At 41.5% G+C, this 20,804-nt stretch overlaps 1 protein-coding gene across 4 annotated transcripts in view; it reads right to left on the bottom strand.

The window, feature by feature from the left end:
* The window catches only part of LOC143322276 (polypeptide N-acetylgalactosaminyltransferase 18-like), a 148,240-nt gene extending 144,966 nt beyond the window's left edge, over positions 1 to 3,274 (bottom strand). For 3 of the 4 annotated variants that reach the window (XM_076733379.1, XM_076733377.1, XM_076733381.1), the window contains exon 1: positions 2,738 to 3,268. In XM_076733379.1, the coding sequence (XP_076589494.1) occupies positions 2,738 to 2,981 (244 nt within the window). In that variant the 5' untranslated portion in view covers positions 2,982 to 3,268. Of the gene's footprint in view, positions 1 to 2,737 lie in introns of all 4 variants that reach the window. The other variant, XM_076733378.1, reaches the window with a different exon arrangement.
* Between the last annotated feature and the right edge of the window lie 17,530 nt (positions 3,275 to 20,804).

Raw genomic sequence — 20,804 nt, forward strand, 5'->3', positions numbered from 1 at the left:
CAGATTCTATTAGTGCTCCTGAACAGTTCAGTACACCATCAGTCTGTCATTCTTCATGCTAATAAGTGTGCTTTATATCATACCAACATCTCTGCGCACAAAGAGGAACTGCATGTTGAATTAGGAAGTGCTGCATTAGAAAATACAGACTGTCCATACAGGTGTGTGTAAAAGTTTGCTTCATCTTAGATTTGTAATCCCCATCCAGAGTGGAACAGAGCACCCCTGTTGTAGGCTGTGAGCTGCTGCCTTTGTTCATATTCGCACTTATTGTACATTTACCCTTTATTACCTGAGCAACAGGTATGGTGTGGTATACAGAACGCAGGGACTTTGAGGGTCCGAAAGCAATAACTGGGAGGCTCAGCTCCTCTATGTGAGCAGCATTCATAGGCAGTGGCATTTGTAAAAATGTCGATTACTTTCCATCTTAAAGCTGGGCACATACAGAAAGTTAGATTAATTAGGACTTGAGGTTAATAAGTACATGAAAGGCAAATATCATTCACAGCCCTGCTGCTGACTGTTTGATGAATGAAATGTCCATTCATTTGCATATATTAGAAATACTTTGTATAACATTACTGCTTAAGTATTACTTGTTGAATTATGTCAAGCATCAGCACTGGCTTACTAGTGGTCTTTATTTACAGTGTCTGTTTGACTGATTGCACACTGAGTACTGATGTAATAGCCAATATAGCCAAAAAGAAGAGGTAGGTTTCATGGTTGACTGTTGAAATGTGTCCTTTAATGCCTTTTTGTGCCGATGTACAAAATTAAAGAAAATGCACAAATCCTGAGCACTGTAAGTGTAACACTTATATCTGTGCCTATATGTGTCAGACGTTACGTATCTCTGCATCTGAATTGATGTTTTCCCTCTCATCAGTATTAATTTAGCCTTTCTAATTAGCACCGTGTTCCCAACAAGCTCATCTGAAACAGAAAATTAATCCTGGATCAACAGTCTTTCTCTGAGATGTTTGATAAATTACAGCCCTTATCTTTCCAAGGAACGGCATTCTCTATCAGGCATTAGAGAAGAGCTCTCGCTGGAGAACACTCCAGTGTTAATCATCTCGCCGCTGCGACAGAGTGCATATTTCTCCTAAATCCTGCGTTCAGTTAGTGGCAAGCGTACTGTCCCATTTAATGGAGAATAAAGGAGGAGTTTGTCCCACTTCTTAATGTGTGTTGACTCACTGACGTACAGCTCTGAGGAGGATAATTAAAACATGGTGGACTCAGGGGGAATTATCAGCCCTGTGTGTGGATCACTGCAACATTTTGTCAATGAACAAAACCATCCTCTCCCGCTGATAGTAAACAGACCAACAGGAGTGCTTATCTAGCGTAAGGACGAAGAATTTGCAAAGTCTGACTGACGTGGAAAAGTTTGTCCGGCTCCGGCCTGAATAGTGTTGTTAGACAAGTGACCTAATCTGGTTTCTGAATTTAGGTTGGACTTTGAGAGAAGGCCAGAAAGAGCTATAAATAGAGTGTTGATGCAAAAACACAGAGTACATCAAAATGGGACACTAATTGTCAATGGATTTTGATGCTGTACTCACTGTAGACACCACTCAAAATCATGATTTAGCTTTGTGAGCTGTGCAGCACGCAGTGGCCCTCATAGAAACCTTTGCCTCTCATCATCAAAATGCTTTGCTCTCAGACATTATCGGCCTCGCTAAAATTGACGCAATCAACGCAATCATCCTTCCTTGTCGAAACCTGGCACCTCTGTTACCCACAATGCAACTCGACTGCCAACAGCTGGGTTTGAGCGTCAGGTGTGTTATGCTACTAGCGGCTAATGCAGCCTCAAAGCTTTGTCCTCCAGCAGAGACGAGGAGCAGGTCTGCAGAGGTCTGCAGAGCTCACTTCGCTCCACGCCACCAGATTTGTTTCATTTTCAAACTCATCGTTTCAGCCACAACCACACAGACTTAAGAGAAGTCACTGGAGGCAATTAATCAATTGATCAGAAAATTATTTTGCAAACATCTACACTTGAAAGGGGAATTAAAGAATATCAGGCTCTTGTACTTAACTAATTTGTCTGAAGCCGCCTTCCACTCAAAAACACACTTTGTTCATTGTTGCTTTATTGTGCAGAGTGATGGATCAGCAGAGCTGGACCCTAGAAGCCTCTTTGCACCTTCATCTGTTGCTCTGCGATCACCTTAAATTTCAGTTCAAGGTATGAGCATCACAACTGGTGTGGAAGGCAGCTGTGGTCCAGAATCCTCAGCACGTACACGCAGTGAGGAAGGACACAGCTTGTGTCCAGCAGTTAAACCTTTAAATGAACAATTTGTAGATTTGGGATTTGTAAAGAAAAGAGTAAAATGTTCATCACAAATTCCCAAAGCCCTCTGTGACGACTTCAGATTCAAAGATATTCAACTGACAAATATATGAAATAGAGGAAAACAGCAAAAACTCACTTTTAAGCAGCTGGAAGTTGTGAATATTTAGAAAAGGTTCATCAATTCCTGAAATTATTGTAGATCAATTTGAATGTTTACTAATTGATTAATTGGTCTAACGTGTCACCTGTAGCTAAGAAGCTTTTTTCTAATGAATAACATTTCTACGGGAAGTTGGGGTTCAGGTGATCCACACTGGGTAAACAATAAACTCAAACGGATCCTAATTTGGGTTTTAAAATGTTGCTTTTGACTCGTGATCCCGTCAAACTTTCACCAGAACACCACTGATGTGTGCTGACCTTTGATGTGCTCGTTGACGACGCTCTCCAGCCGGTCCAGCCTCTCGATAATCCTCAGGGTTTCCCCTTTACTGTCCTCCTCCAACTTTCTCTCCGCCTCGCCGACGCTCTCAGCAACTTTGGGACCCCCGTTGGCCACATAGTTGGTGATCCAGCCGACGTACAGGAGGCACACGATGTTGGTCATCCCGCTCAGGATCACACATGTCGACACCAAAGTTTTAGTTCTCCTTGAGCACAGCATCGCGACATCCCTCCATGGGCTTCTTGTTCCCGACGCGCGCAGGCAGGTGGAGTGAGGAGACGCACTTGTGTCCAGATGTAAGTACAGCGACGCGATGCTGTGGAGTCACTCCGCCTCTGCGCGCTCAGGTCCCGGCTGAGGCATCGCAGAATCCTCCGGAGGCTTTAAGAGCTTTGAACTGCCGTGAAATAATATTTCCGATAAAAATGCTAAGAAGGAAAGACCCCGCTGAGCAGCCAGCGATTAAGCTGCGCTCAGCCGCTGCAAAGCTGTCAGACGCAGCGCTGCAACCCACCCCCCCGCCGGCCTGAAGTCCTCATACAGCCCAATAGGAGGGGAGGAGGCGGGCTCTGATCGCTTCTGCCGGCCCCCTCACAGCCACGGTGCACAGGGGAGGGTGGAGGGGAGGAGGGCAACACAAGGAAGCTGAAGTGCATCGACCCAGACGGTCCCGGATAGGCGCGCCGAGGTAATTGAAATGGAACAGGTGCGTTTATGCCCACAGTGGACTGTCTGTGTGGACGTGCGTAACTCTGAGTGTGTGATGTTTAAAGCACGTGTTCAGGTGTGTATGTGGCGTGGTTACGCGTGGAGTTTTGCGGGTGTGCTCAAACCATGTAGATTCAGTTGTGGTGGACTGCAGTAGATGGACAGAACCTGCCAGAGACAGCAGGAACATGAATGTGCTATTTTTTTTTTTTTACTTTTGGCTGAAGGGAGACTGGTCTGACCAAGAGGAAGGGAGAGTCTTTTTAACGTATGGTCATTCATCAGTCTTCCCATACAAAAAGCTAAACATCACTCTGTTTTAACAAGACTTTCTCTTAATGGAATATTTCATCACAGTAGGAGTCTAATCTAACATGTGGAAAAGGATCAGCAGTTTCCGTTTGAGTAACACTGGCACATTTACAGCAATGTTGACTAAAGTGCATTGTTCCTGTTAAAATGAATAATAATAATTAACAAAAACACAAAGATATACATTTCAACAACGTAAAGACACTCTCATGAAGAACGAAAACTTTAAAATGAGATTTATTTATTTATTTATTTTTAAGTAAAACACTAAAAAAGATTTGACTTTTCCATGAAATCTAACAGAGGACACTGAACTTTGTAAACCATGTGGGGATTTTTATGATTCTACTATATTTTTTGTTTTCATTTTTTTATTCTTTTTTTTTATGTATTATAGATAATTATTTAGCATTCATGGGATCATGAATCATTAAGCCATATTTAACATTTTATCCCACTTTTCTAATCGCAGATCTGTGGTGTATTGTAGTCAGTTTCTTCTATTAGGCTACAACACATCTGAATTCCTTTTTATTTTGGATATCTGGAAAAAGTAAGCCAAAAGATTAAAAAAAACAAAAAACAAAAAAAACCTCCTACCCTCAGCAGCATGAAATGAACGTTTTTTAGCAGCTTTTTGTTCAAAAATATGTAAATCTTCAGTAAACAGGATGCACAGTTTGCCACAATATGACATTACCTGAGTCCACTTCTTTGGTATGTTTTGGTGGCTATGTGACAATTATCGTTCCATTAAAATGTTAATATTTAAATAAAATACACTTACATTTTTAATGTACTTTTAGTGACTAATGGTTAACTGAGCTGTAGTCATTCAGCGCTGATGTATTATTTTAAGATGCTGTGTTGAGTTTGCTTTAGTTTTCTTCGCTGTGAAGGAGAGCGGCCAATAAAATATTAACGCAGAGGAGGGCTCGCTTTTTTAAAAAGTGAAACATAAGCTTCCCCACACCAACAACTTTTGTACAGTCCCTAAGTGTGTGTGTGTGTGTGTGTGTGAGAGAGAGAGAGAGAGAGAGAGAGAGAGAGAGAGTGTGAGAGCACCTGTGTATGTATTTGTATACTGTACAGTTAGTAAGAGGTATAACTTCATGACTTCACTGCTGGCAGGTGGTTTGTCCAAAAGCCTCTCATCTGCATCACTTCCCCGCCTCCTTGACTTCTTATGAACACGCACACACCTCTGATCACTGGCCACATAGGGTGCCTACCTGAGAGCTTAAGTAACTTCAGAGTTTCACACCACCAACAGATGGCTCTCGCAGTTAGAGCCTCTAGGCTGCCGCTTTCATGTTTGTCTTTCATCCACTGCTTCGTCAATCACACACACACACTCACGCACATACACACGTACACAGACGTGGTGCTGAATCGAAAACTCTCCATTCACCCAAGAGCACTCTGGCAGATTCAGCCGACTCGCTTAGTATATAAATAATGCATTAGATCTGAAATATTAAGGTTCTCTCCTCTGTGCTGCTTTCAATCTTGTCTAACTGACTGTCCATCTGTCGGGCTGTCTGTCTCACTCCCATCTTTCTTCTCCCTCATTTTGGCCCAAAAGGAGGCAAAACACTCATTGTTTTTTTCAAATGTGCAGCATATGGAGAGACACTGTATTTTAAAGCCTCTGAAGAGGGTTGATCACTGTCATTGTGTAACAGACGCGGAAATGAGCCTGATGAGCAGCCTCAAGGCAATCAAACGGAATATCAAAGACAGGTCTTTGACGGCTTGGTGTTACCAAAAATACCTGTCCATTTATGGTAAAATCTAGTGTTGCAGCCTTTTCACACACACTTCTCTGTCCTGCTTCTCGGGAGCCTAAATATTGTGGCCGTGTTTGAAGTTTAACCACCCATAGTCAATATGCTTATGAATAACAACGTGGAAACAATGTGACAGTAAATGCTCACAGATGAACCTACAGAGAATCATTACAGAGCTTTATAGTGAGGTTCAGCTCATTCTTTTGCTGTCTGGCCTGCAACTTCACTGTTTTGGTTCACTCTCATCACTCTCATAGCTTTGTTTTCGCCCGCAGCAGGCAGCTCTTTATAGCAGGTCATGTCCAGTGGAGATGCAGAGCTTAAATCCCACTGCACAGTACCCGTTCAGCACCAAACAGCAGACAGACAGTCTGCGTGAGACGAGGTGGTGAGCATGGAGGAGCATTTAGCCGTTGAAGAGCCAGGAAATGGTAGAGATAAAAAAAAAGAAAAGAGTGAATATTGGACTTGCATTTGTCAGGTGACCAGAGACACAACTCCAAATGAATGAGAAATCTCCACCTTCTCTTTGATGAGGCATCTGATGTGAGATAGTAGTGATGATGATGATGATGATGGTGATAGATGATGATGATGCAACTCATAGCTGGTTTTCCAGGTTTGGGTCAGTCAGTGTTGAGCAGAGCTGAACTTTTGCACACATCAGTTTTGAAAAGAGCTGCTCAGTCGTAGGTCATCTCAAACAGAGATGCATGCTTCAGTCCAGGTCTTCACAGGATGTACATACTGTTCTCAGCTGGTTCCACATTAAACAGCAGCAAATATGTTCTGTTCCCTTTGTTTACTTTTCATGTCCTTAAACCTCTCACCCAATGCCTGAAGGAGTTTTCAGACTCAGCAGCATGTTCAGATGTTTCCTCTTTCCAGGTTCACTTGCCACAGCTTTAATTTCACGTTGAATGTTTTCACATTTGAAAGCAGAGAGCTGAGAAGCTGCTGGAAACTTGAGGTTCAGCTCTGAGAGGTTCTTGGTAATGTCCACCATGAATGAAGGCCAAATCACTTGCTATCACTGAGGGACCACCCAGAAGAATGAGTAGATGTCCGCTATCTTATGTTATTCTCTTGGAGGTTTGCAGAAAAGAAAAAAAAAGCTGTTGCTACCTTAGAAATATTTTTGGTATTTCTGAGTTGGGTTTTTTTGGATCTATCAATTGTCTTGCAGGCCGTATCAAACCATCTCGCGGGCCACATATGACCCAGAGGCCGGACATTCCACACCCCTTGTTTAAACAAACAAAAATGATCTTCCTATTGGCTGTTTCTCATGGAAACCCATTGTGTGGATCCTTGAGGCTTAACAGACACGTTAAATGCATTTTCTCCCTCATAAAACATTTACAAAGACAGAAGAACTCGATACCTACATTGGTAACATCCATGTTTGTTCTCTAGAACTCGTCTTCCTTAACAGTTACCACTTTGGTACATGCTCACGGTACATGCTCCTGTCCCATTACTGCCTCCAACTGTTGATCTGTGAAAAAATGTGAAACCATCAGCAAGACTGTCTATCACAACACTGAAGAAATACCAGTAATTTACATACCTCTGGAAGACTGAAAGGAAATCCTGATATTTTATTTGCATTAAATGGTGTATTAATCACCTTTCTTCTATAGCAGAGCAAAAGAGTCATTGAGTTGTTACATACTTCTACTACATCTGATTGGGCATTTCTTTCCCTGTTGCCACTATACCAGAATAAACCATTTCCATTTAAATTAGAAAACACCTGTCATTCACTTTCCTGAAGCAACTGAATCTAATGTGAGTGGTTGTCTTTAGGTTGTCACCTGGAGACAACTACAGGAGACAGGTTGTCTCAGCTTCCCCAGCTCACACTGTTGAGTATTGAACGATGGTAGGCAGCACTTGGTAGGGTTAGGCAATCCTCTCTATCTTCTTATCGTCCTATCGGCCAATCATGGATGCTTGAGATGAGCAGATGAGCAATCAGATTGCCAGGGGACAGTGGGAGTATGAGGGGGCGGGGTGAGTTATGTCACAGCATGCCAGTGAAATGCTAACATGGTCGGCTCGGTCTCATTGTCGAAGAAAATGATCACATTCAAGGTGAGCCTGAGGATATGACAGCCTATCTGCAAGCTATGTGCCAGTGTGTGCTAGTGAAGGACATGCAGACCACTAATTTATTTGCACACGTACTGCTCCTTTTTGAAAGTCCATCATCATGTCTATTTAACATCATTATCGTTAATATCACAATCAAGATCATATCCATAATGTTAACTAACCTTATGGAGTGCAGAGCAAAGATCTGGTGAGTAGGAATATAGAGAAGAGAGATGCAGGATATCAGATCCATAGAAAAGAGACGGCAAACCTGATTTGTAATTAAGTATTTAAAATTCAATCGCCGCTCATGCTGGTTAACAGGGCTCAGCGGGTGGACATGCCTCTCCACCAGAAACACCTGTTACTGCACAGCAGGGTGCAGATTCTACAGACTGCTTTCATAACATCTTAGTTCTTGGAGTAGAAGTCATTGATCGTTGATCATCCGTATGCAGTCCTATCGTCAGTCAGCACATGCCTAGAGCTGGGGTGTTATTTTGAGGGTCAGTTCCCAATGAATGCCTCACTGTTGGGGGATAAGAGTGTTTTGAACTTTGTGCTACTCCACTCAACTTCATAAAAGTAGGTGGAGGGAATCTTATTGTGGTAGTCAGTGACTTCCAGATGCGGTTCAACATCTAGAAGCTACAGGGACTTGAATGCAATAAGTTATGCATGGAAAGACATCACTGAGGAAATTGACTGCTTGGTTGCAACGGCACTAATTAGTGACATTGGGAGAAAAAAAAATATCTAATCAGAACTTAGTATGTAAATTACCAGCTTAATGCTAAACATGACTATAAATTTCCAGCCCATGAGAGAGAATGCGTTTTTGAGTGCATACTGTATGTGTTAGTGCCCTTGATGACTCTTGGTTGATTATGCAACTATTGTAGCAGCAGTCCACTCGCCAGGGGAGTTTCTTCATGTGGATTCAGTATCAGTATTTTAAAGCTGCAAATTGTAAAAGAGAAAATGACTCTGAAAACTTTGTGAAAACTTTGTGAAACTAAGCTCATGGCAAGTATGGCATACATCTGGAGCTCTGGTGACATGACACACTTCACTGTGAGAGGACTTAAAGAAGGCTGCTAGGGGAGCGCCGCCAAAATATCCTTGTCATTCTGGTGCAACACCCCAGTTTGATATCGGACACCATCTCACCAAGTTCTTTAGACAACATCGAGCTGATTATGTGGGACCATGCCTGGCTACAACAAGGGCTTCATTAAATCAGTTTTGAGGGTGGATCAATTGAAAAACCCTCTGTGTTGACAAGTGTTTGCTCTGATTGAAAGGATGAGAGCTGCAGCACCCTGCGCTGCAAGCTAATAGCACAATCAGCTCAGATGAATGGTAAGAAGGACAGGCCGAACAGCCCAGATTGGACTATGGTCCGAAATGCAATGCTTATTTTAAGTACTTGACAGGGGTGTTGTAGACAGCATTGATACATCTTTTAGCTTTCAATGAAGCTGCTTTCTTTTTCTTTCAAAAAAGCACTTTTAGAAAAAGATCTTTAATCACCTGCAGCACCACTGCAAATGGCATTGTTGTTACCTGAGGAGGAGGAGGACAAGGCTACACGCTAACACTGGAATGAAAGTGGACATCCTGCTGTTTCTCAGGGTGAACTTGTCGAGGGCCTCGGGGCAAGACCAGGTGTCAAGTAATATTTGATAGAGTCCTTGGGCTAGCAGAGATATTTGTTGAGGCAGTCAGACTAGATATTTGTAAAAGTAAAGAAAACTGAAGCAGCTTGCTTGCATCATTATCTCTAAGAAGTCAAGGTGAACGGAGGAGGTACGAAAAAATGCAAAGAGCGTTTTCCCTTTTTGTCATTGTATCATCTCAAACCCCTTTGGTATTACATTTTAAATTATGGCCATTTAATTACACTTCAGTCAAGTAAGCAGGTATTATTTCAGTATATCAGAAAATGTGTTGTAGTATTACTTATGACTATAGTCACTAAGCTAACTACTAAAGGCAGAAGCATTTCACCACAGTGGAACAACCCAAGCCACGGTAGAGCAATTTCCCCTGGGGATGAATAAAGTATCTATCTATCTATGGTACAGTGTAGCAGGTGTATGAAGTAAGGCAAAAGAAAGTGCTTTCTCTCAGTTCTCTCAGAAATGAATAGGAAGAGGTGGGATGGTAAGTTTTGAAGACAGAGAGGGAATCTGCTGACCGTGTGGAGTCAATTCGTTCCTCCACAGAGGGACCACACAGGAGAAGAGTTTGGATTGAGATTTCCTGCCTCGCAGTGATGGTAAGACTACCCATCGTTCAGTGGTAGATCAAAGCAAACAAGAAGGATCATTAAAATGAAACAGGTGGGTGAGCGCCCTGCTAGCAGCCACTCAGAAGGCGAGCTAGTCCAGGTGTGAGATGACTACTGGCTGTACAAAGAGTTGAGCCTGATGTTTTTGATGTTCTGATCTTTAATGAGATGGGATTGCAGTATTTTACTGTGTAGTTCACGAAGGAAGCCTCCAGTGCCAATGCTTTGGTATGTGTTAATATGTATTCTCCTTCTCATGAATGAATAGAGACGGTCATGCTTTAGAGGCCTGCTGAGTTCTGGTTTATCAGAAAAGGAAAATCCAGTTCAGAAAGAGCTTTCTGCCAGCTAGCTAGCTTTCGTGGAGTCGGCGCTATTGTCATGCTACCAGCTGCAACATGACCAACTGTTTCAAGTCTGTGTGATGGTTTAAACTGTGTCAGCGCTTTGACATTGACAGCCTGCGTGCAGTCATTCACGCCTACAGAGTACAGACACTCAGATGGATAGTATGGAGATGGAGCTTGTATTTTCTCAAATGGACTTGATTTACAACACAAACCGTGCCTCTCTGCACACCATACCATATTTACAAATCATTTACTCTTCCTGAATCTTTTTGGAAATAGCCAAATTCAACCCAAGCCCATACATGAGGCCATGGGTGGTCATAGGACATAGAACTTCCATAGACACACACAGTAAAATCTGTGGAGAGGAGAAGGAGAATCGGGACATGGCCGGTGGTGCGGGATGTTTTGGACAACTAGATAAGGTAAACATATGGGCATTTGTTTGTTGATATTTAGAAAGCTTTGTATGACTCTTCATGTTGAACTGTTAAGTCTTATGTTCTTACTGCACATGTTTGACCTGTTGAGAAGTGCTGTAAGCCCCTCAGTTAAGCATGTGGTCATGTGGACATTTCTATGTGTTGTGCAGAGCTGCCTAAAATAATTGGAAGTGATTTCCTGAACATTTATATTATGCATATAATTTAAGAATGAAGACTGTAAGTCCCACAGTCTAGTAAGTGGGCATTTGAGGACGTAGCATGTTGTTTTCAGCACTGTGTTCTGTACGTGTTCTGGGACCTGCACCGCCTCACCTCGTATGCATTTCGTGTTCCGGCTCATTCTGATTTACAAATCAAGCGCTACCTTCATTAATGAGTGTCATCCAGTCGCGGAGCACGGGGATTAGGAGTCCGTGAGCACGAAGGCTTGAGTTTATTGTAAATAAATTATCAGTCTCCTCATCTCAGTACATCTCCATCTCCACACAGAGAGATATACAGGAGCCCAGTTTTCCCATAAATCTCTTACATGGTTCCTGCTTGATGTTAAATATATTAAATGAAACACGAAACATTGTGACTCGTGTTTGAGTTATTAAGTACTCCCAAATTAAATTCAGTTCTGAAATAATCTGCATATATATAAATAAATATTTTTACAATTTAGACTCCATATTGAAATATTATTCAATAAATCAAAGAGATTTGCCAAGGCACATTTATCATAAGTGATAACAGCCATACTTTTGTTAATATGCAGGCCTTTCCTAAAATTAGACCCTCAGGAATTGAAGGGAACTATAGTTTATAAGCGCTGAGTCTCTGCCAGATACTGTGGAGTAATTTGTAGAGCTCAAAGTTGTACAATCAGTCAGGGGGTCTAATGAAATGGAAAGCTCTTGATTTGTATTGGAGCTGAATGATGTTGCACTGCTGCTACATTTGACTTCCTGGCACAGGCACATTAGAGAAATAGCTGCTCTGAAAAGTGGTGGGAAATATTTTCTTCAGTTTGTCTAATTGTCATTGCAGAACATAATAATCATATATCTTTTATTCTTCTTCTTTTCATTGATCCCACATCTTCTTACTGGAATCAGAGGCAGAGAGGTTGTTAGAGGTGGCACAGATGCTTCCTGGTGACCCCCCACCACAGTAAGAAGATGATAGGCAGTTGGCATGTTAGTACTAGAACTGCTGTATGAAATGACAGTGACTGTAAAGTGACATAAAATGACCACAAAGAGACAAAACAATGATAAAGTGACCCAAAACAGCTACAAAGAGATGCAAACGGACTGCAAAGTGATGCAAAGTGACCCAAAATTACTACAAACAGATGCAAAGCAACCACAAAGTGATGCGAAACATCCACAAAGAAATGCAAAATGACTATAAAGAGATGCAAAATGACCACAAAGTGATGAAAAACATCCACAAAGAAATGCAAAATGACTATAAAGAGAGCAAAATGACCACAAAGTGATGAAAAACATCCACAAAAAAATGCAAAATGACTATAAAAAGATGCAAAATGACTCATCAGTCTGAAGGTCTTACTCAGAAGTGGGAGGGATGGGAGGACCAGAGAGCCATTGTGTCATAATTAACTGGTATTATTTGATATTATAAGATTTATTACATATATTATATAGTTGTTTATTTATCACTCATTTAATACACACTGATTCTTTAAATCCCCCTCATTCCAGACACTTCTTGACTGGAATTAGATGTTTTCTCATAGCTTAAATGAATTGCTTTTCTAGAAAATTGTATACAACCTGTGTATCCAGGAAACTGACTCTGCACATCATAGCTGAGTTTTAGAAAAATGAACTGTAGCTCATTGATATGAAAATGATGTAATATATTCTTTATTTGTCTTATTTGAATTAAGTAGAAAAATGTCTTACAATAAAAGACTATAGAATATATCAAATGAATACTATGTTTTTAATTTTTTAAATAACTTCTTTTTGCATTTTAGTACATTATTAAAAAAAACTTAAGGACCATTTGTGATGCTGTGATCTTTTAATAGTGTTGAAATGGGGTTATTGTGCATTGACATGGAAGGAGAATCCACTGCAGTCCACCATTTCATGGATGATTTCCTCCTCTTGTTTGTATGTTTTGAGGTATGGAGGTATGGCTCCAGAACAGTTTAATGCAACATTTGCAATTGCTCCAAATGCCTCTGCACTCCATTTTTCTGATGGAGGCTTGCATGTATGATTAGATCCAAAAATACTAACAAATGAATCGCAATGTCGCAATTTAGCATGAAATAGATTTGGAAGATATGGAAGATAAGAACATGATTTTCAAAAAAGATATATTATAGATACGCTGCAATGACACCTGGATCCATTTTTATGAGGCTGCAAAATGAGATACTGGACATGACGGTGGCCCAACAACATTACTACATCTCTCCTCTATAAAAAAACTAATTACACAAGTGACACATATTTGCATCTTTATAAACATGAGTGAGGAGAAAGAATCAATACGAAAAAAACAGATCAATATAATAGTCACAGCAGTCAACTTCCAGTAACAATTTCTTTTAAGTAGCAATAAAATCTGAGAAACAGGTGTGCTGGCATACATTTTGAACACCAGCTGTGCTCAGTGTCCTTTCCTTTCTTCCGTGCTTTTCTGTTTTTTTTCTGTTTTATTACCCTTCCTTTGCATGTGCATGGAGCATGGACAACAATCAGCTCTTCACTTGACGCTGCCTGATCCTCTGTTGATCCCTGAGTGAATGATGTGAATGCTTGTTGAGTCTCTTCTGTATTCTCCTGTTTCCCACTGCCGCCACTCTCTTTATTCTTCGGTATGTATCTTTGGTCACGCTGTATCAGCCGCCCTTCGCTGCGTTCACGTACACATGAGTGTGGTGTGCCGGCTATATCTTTGACCACAGCTGGATGCCATTTCCCATCCCATGATCCTACACTCTCACAAAGTCAGCTCTATGTAGTGCCATCAAGTCTCTCCCTGTTCTGTCATACAGAGCCTGCTGTCTCCACGGCTGTCTTGTGTATCTTAGACAAAAGATACAAATATAAATATGGTATGAATGACTTCAATCATCTGTCCATGAGCATCTGAACAGGCGATCCACAGTCACCTGTGGGTGAGTAACAACACTCCAGAGACCCCACGTATGGATCTGAGCCATCTACAAATCCATTCAACTGAGCTGAATTTCTTGTGCTCCTGTGAGTACGGAGGTTTGTTTTCTGATTTGATCTCATCTGGTATTCCATGTCTGACCAACATAGACTTTGGGAATCAAATCGAAGTGACTCTTGACATTCCTGGCCAGAATAGGAGCTCCATCCTCTCCTCAGACCAGCCCCGTTTCACCATTGTTCTCAGTGCTAATAGCGTTGAGTCCCTCTGTGTTTCTCCGTGAATTGTCTCCATTTTGTTTTGACTCACCAGTAGCTGACTCATGCTGAGGTGTACTCAATGCCTCAATATCGTGCTCTAGTTTGTCAACTGGGTCTGAGTCACTGTCTGTGACTTTGAGGTGCACTGTGGAGAGTGTGTCGGCCATGTACATTTCATCTCCTGGCTTGTGTGTTATTTTCAGTTGACAGGGTTGTCGTTTCAGAGTCTCCACATCCTTCGTGAAGCACTTGCAATTGGTTTCTTAAAATTGGACACCAGTCGCTTGTGATCTGTTTCAATTTGTCGTTTTGTCATGGTTGAAGTGGTGGTATTTGTGGCATGCAAGCACAATAGCAATCATTTCCTTTCCAATGTGGGCATAGAAAACCTGTGTCTTACATTAGTACAGCTCCTAGCCCTGACTGGATTCACTGACTGATTCACTGTTTCTCTAGTATTTGAGTGATGTTTGTGCTTTAATCACAGAGTCTGATGTTGTGCTTCGTCGTGCCTTTCGTTCCAGTTCCTTGCCACCTCTTTCTGTAGCAGTTGTCTCAGTGGCTCAGAGTGTGCTGAGAAGTGTGGTACGAATTTTTTTAGGTATGTTACCATAATCCAGAAACCTCTCCAGTGCAGGTCTGTCCCGTGGTGTCTCCATCTCCAGGCTGCACTTTGCTGGGGTCAGGTTTGATTCTGCCTTGGTGTAGAATGTGACCCAGATATTTCACCTCACAGATGCCTGTTTTGCTCTTCTCCTTGTCGCACCTCCGATTTATTTTTCTGTCTCTCTCCAGTACATCTTAGTTTCCAATCGTGTCTGTCCTTGTCTTTGCATATATCTGCTAAACATTTGCTGTCAGTCACAACCCCGTTGACGTCCAAAAACATCTGTGATATTCTCTTGTGAAACATCGCCTGTGCTCCGTTAATCCCAAACAGTAAACACAAGTAGCTTTATCTTCCAAATGGCGTGTTGAAGGGAGTTAGATATGGCGAGTCCTCTGTGAGTGGTATTTGTCAGTATCCACTACTGGTGTTGAGTGTGTTGAAGTGTGTATTCGCAGCCAGCTTGTTCATGATTTCATCTGTAGCAGGTACTTGGAAGTCTTGTCTCTGTATGGCATCACTGAGCTGTTTTGGGCTAAAGAAGGTTCACAGCTGAATTACACACAGTGGAATTCACACACTCTGTCAGTTTGTCCACTTTTGCAACGATTTCCATGTTTTCCAGATGTTGTTTTTCCTTTAACACTGAGTGACACATGTATCTTCCTTGGCGCATGTATGTCAGGGGTAGCATCTGGTCTGATTTGTATGTGGTGTGGTTCTTTCAGATATTCCTGGGCATTTAATACATACAGATACTCCGCCAGAATGGCATGGCTGCTGTCTGTCCTACCCACACTAGATTGAGTTTTACACAGTCCTTAAGGCCTGCTATAGGTTCCACCGCTGGTAGGTCCACAATTGAGAATTCACCCGTGTCTCTTCTTTTATTGTGCACTGTAGACTGCATTTTCCTGTTGCAGGTTGCTTGTTTCCTCCATAATGAGAGAGACGTCTCTTTGAGTTTCTGTTCTGGAATGAGTAGGACTTTCTATTTATTTTCTTGTGCTGCAGTGTCTATTTTGAATCTTACAGGATTTCCTTTTATGAGGTTCCACATGCCACGCATTTTCCTCTATTTTGCTTGTGGCTGCATTTATGTTAAGCTGATGCTGTCATTTGAATCACTGTCTTCTTGAATTTCTTTTTTAAAATCTGCTTTTGCGTACCTTTGTGATGTGATTTGTTTGTCCATATTTTTCAATATGCATGCATTTATTGCCTTTGTGCATTTTTCCAGCTTTCCTTTCGCCTCTTTCTGCCTCTTTGTGCGGGCACAAGTGCAGCTTGCATATTCTCAGTATCAGTGTACTCTGTGGATGCGCTTCTGGCCTCCAGGCCAGTGAAGCAGAGCACCTGTTGCTGTGGGCCTTCTGCAGCACCACACATGATGCATTTCTCCAGCAGTAGCCTTCTACTTTCCTCATAACAGTCTCCTGCAAGTGTTAATGGCTGTTTTTGGAGCCACCGACTGCAGGCTGTCAACAAAGTTTTTCACAGTAAGTGTGGAAGTATATGTCAACTCATAACTCACCTGTCATGAGTTGACAGGTAGCCACCATCACAACAAACACCTCTGGAGGTAGGATTTATTTGCCAAGTTGAGAACATTGTGCTGAACAGAACGATTTTACTCCAAAGAAAATCGGACCAAATATGCAACTGGAAGTAAACAATACAGCTAATGGCAAACCATGACTACTGTGCAACATCTCTTTATAGAAAATACAAATGTGGATTTTCATTTGTGTCAACTGCAAAAAATTTCCCATTGTTGGCGGCACAGTGTACAAATTTCAACTGGGACGAGGTAAGTCTTCATGCTGTGTTTTCCCATTGTGTTTTCTAGTGAATAGGTTCCAACTACAGTCATCTTTAGGCATCTGTTTAAAAAAATAAAAATAAATTCATGCAGCAAAATAACCCTCAAATTCAGTGTGTTCAAACTTGTGTTGCTCTATGGCACTCGCACTTCCAGTGATTCTGACTGTTGGGGAAAAACTTGAGTCTTACATTCAAAAGAGACCAAAAACCATGCATGTACTCCAGATGGTTCAAAAGGAGCTTTCAGGTTACTGTGAGTATGCCTTGAATTGGTGTTTTAGGCTAATTTTACAGTACAGGGAAACATCAGGATATAATTTTTACCAACATGCCAGGCACTAAAGATATGACTTGTACTTTCTGGATACATGATTATTTAAAAAATATGTGAGATATCTAATGAACGGAAGTTGTTTACACGATGCTGAAAAATCATCAGATGCAGCACACATACATTTATTTATTAACTGTTTCCTGACTGTCAGACTATCAGCTCCTGAGGATGGTTTCAAAGTCACACAGAGCACTTGAAACTGCAAATATGCATCTATCCTTTTTGACAGTAACTCTGCATCATTTCACAGTACACTTTATTATGCTGGAGAGTACAGTGAAGGTCAATCATTAATTACCGTGTGATATAAACAAATGGAACAAACAGATATGAGAGGACCTCAGAGACACCACCACTTCATTACTTCAGCATCTCCCAAAACCTTATCTCACAGCAACAAAACACCACCTGAGAATAAAAAATAACAAATGTTTTAGCTGAGCAAACAGAAACTAAATCCAAACCTGTAAATCCAGTTTTCAAAACATCAACCTGCAAGTTGCACCTTGAAGGAATAATTCAACATTTTGGAAAAATGTGCTTTTTTGCCGAGTGTTAGACAAGAAGTTGGATAACACTTGCATATTGTGTTGTGAAGTTTTAATACAGCACGTTGTGCTTTTACAGGGTGTTATGTGTGCAGTAAAATCACTGTGACCACGGAATATTCTGAGACATAACCCACGGTAAAACCCACAACATGTCATTTTCTTTTCAGTTTTTGTACAGGTGAAACAAAGGAGACTTAAGAGATGCTGGTAGGCTGATGTTTTTATCCAGAAGACAGAACCAGGCTACCTGCTTCCCTAGTCTTTGCAAGAAAGAAAAAGTGTATTTCCCAAAACATTGAATATTATTGTTTTAAGTCAATGCTGCTTTGTTGCAGTCCTCTCACAAACATACTTACAATAAAAATGCTAGCATGTTGACATTTAGCAGGGAGGATACTGATGTTTGGTATGGTCATCATCTCAGGTGAGCATACTTAAATGCAAATCTTTGCTTCTTAGCACTTAACACAAAGTACAGATGAGGCTAATGGGAATGCCATTAGTTTTAGAGATTGTATATTCTTATATAACCTGGAGATAGTTATGACAGAAGCAGCCACTGGCGAACCATCAGACTACAGAGCAGCTTCTTTCCTCAGGCTCTGAGACTCCTTAATTCATCCTCTGCACTCCACCATAAATAATAGTTTATTTTTACGACATAATTTATTCATCCATTTGTATAATTTTTGTTTTGCGAATAGCATAAAGTAACTGCAATTTGCATCCTGGTGTATCACCCTGTGTTGTAGAATAATAAAAACATGAACTTGTGCCTTGTACAAAGGAAAATCATCACAGTAGGATTCATCATCTGAAAACCATGAATGTCTGTGGAAGATTTGATGACGATTCATCCAATATTTGTCAAGATATTCTGTCTGGACCAAAGTGGTGGACCAATTAACTGATGCACGTTACCATCCCTAGACCCCTGCCACTAGCAATGCTAAACATGCTGGACTCTATGGGTTTGTCTTCTTCTATGAAGATGAGTGAACTTTGCCAAGAATTTCCATAAAATACGATCAGTTCCCAAGATTCACCCCTACAGTAGGCTTTTTCCATCACTGCTACATTCCTCACACACTTACTGTCTTTCCTTTCTGGGTCTCTCCCCCGTTCCCCCCTCTGGCACTGTTGTGCAGGAGAGGTTTATTCCACGAGAACCCATTAGAGGCAGACAGCTGGCTTTCACGCCTGTTTCACCATGAATGTGTATGTGTACGTATATCGGTGTGCATGTGCAGTGATGGCGTGTGGGGAGCAAAGCATAGCTTTCTGAATGTGCATTAGTATGTGTGTGTCATCCTTCATGCTTCTCCCACTAAATCTGCTGCCTGCTTACCTGTTCCCCTCCTCTGCCCATTCATCCTCACCTCTAAATCTGCTCTGATGTGCTGGCTACACTGGATGTAATGTGACTAGCGGCACAGTGGTGGCCATCATCGCCTTTCACCTATTACGAATCGGGCCTCCATTAGTACTGTTGTCATCCCCACTTTTTCTCATCTGTTGAACCGAACAGACAGGCTGTGAGACAAGCCTCGTAGCCCTCCATTAACTGGTTGCCACACCATCCCTGCACCCTTTGACAGCTGAGAGCAAAAATAGAGTTTTTGAGATAGGATGCTCAAGGGCAGTTCACCGCAGGGACTCCTCTTCCAGCTTCCTTTCCCTTTGCATTCCTAACACCCAGACATCCCTGTCTCTAGATTCATACCTCAACACAACTCTTTCTAACCTCATACCTTAACATTGCCATCACCTGCCTCCTGAAACATAGCTGTATGATATGAACAGATGATCACATTTGTTCTAAAGTAAATCACACCTTTTTGGCTCTTGACACTAACAGGGTAATTGGGCACTCACAGCTCAATTCTTTTGGCCAAGAATTACCAACATTTCATTTTGGTAAAAACATTACCTTTTGGGGTTGTGTGACTAATGACCCTCTCTCAGATTGTCCGAAGTCGTGAGGAAGCCAAAGATGGTTGGACCTAAGGATTGTTTGGCTTTGACAATAGAGGTCCCTTTCATATTACACTTACTCAACTGACTCTTTGTTTATCTAAAAATGCTGACTGAAGCAGCTTTAACCTTGTCAGTACCTACTTTGTTTTATAAGAGCTTGATGCCATTTAATATGATGACAGCATCTTTTTTAATCAAGGAGCAGCTCAGCACAGTGTCCTGGCTGAAGGTAAAAATCAACCAGATCTACCAGAGAAAACAACCACAATAAGAGTCCAGCTTCTCGTAGAATATAAATAAAAACAGCAGCAGCAACTTCCATCAAAAGCTGGTTCTCTGCCTCTTCACAAGCCAAAGCTAAGCTCCAGCATATTGTCCGCAATACTGAGTGGGTGATTGGCTGTCAGATGGTTTCCATGAAGTAGCTGCATGATGTTGATGACCAGCAGGACTGCTGTCGCAGCACACCAAGAAAACCTGTTTAAAAAACTTTTCCCCTGGGAGAAGCCACAGGACCATAATCTACTTCCTCCCAAGAGCTGTCAACCAGTCCTGCTAAGACTCTACCACAGTGCAGCCGCAGCCCTCGCCTGGGGACTGACGGGAAATCCAAAACTGTTGCTGGATTCCTGCTAGTCCATCTAATTTATTTTAAGTGTTTTTGGCAGAGTTTTTCAATACTTATAATGTCAGAGGAACCTTGTCCAGGCTCCATATTGCTCAGAATGCTGTTGTTTCATTGCACTACTGATATCCACAATAGTCCTGAATTTATGTTGGTATATTGATACGTATATATGTTGGCACATACTCTGTGTTTGTGTTCTGCCGCTTTACATTTTCTGATAATACCACCCTGCAAGAATTCAATACCTGGATTTCCTTGACAATAATAATTTTTCTCACTTGGCAGTGGAAAAAAGGCGTTCTCTGAATCTGACTCAGAGAAGCTTTTGTGCATGCCAAAATGTGGTGCCTGCTATTGTAGATAGATTCGCATATGCAGACAAATCTACGACAAAAAGAGGGAATTTCAAAATATATTGTTAGGAAATTTTAATCTTGTTCTCTATTCAGCTGTCAAAACATAGAGGGAAAATATCTCGTAAAGCAACAGAGGCTTGTGCAACAGCACAGCTTCATTCCCACAGAGAAGAAAAAGCACGATTTAAGATCCCTTTTTACTCTATGTCATTCTAATTAGATACACTGAAATATCCTCCCACCCTGCACATCTATCATCATCAAAAACAACATGTTCTATAAAAATCCAAACAGATTTTGTCTTCCATCTTTTCCATCAGTTTGTGTTGTGAAAGGCAAAGTTGTTTCAGTATCGGTACGTACTT

Source organism: Chaetodon auriga, chromosome 6, assembly GCF_051107435.1.
Source record: "Chaetodon auriga isolate fChaAug3 chromosome 6, fChaAug3.hap1, whole genome shotgun sequence".
Classification (NCBI taxonomy): Eukaryota; Metazoa; Chordata; class Actinopteri; order Chaetodontiformes; family Chaetodontidae; genus Chaetodon; species Chaetodon auriga.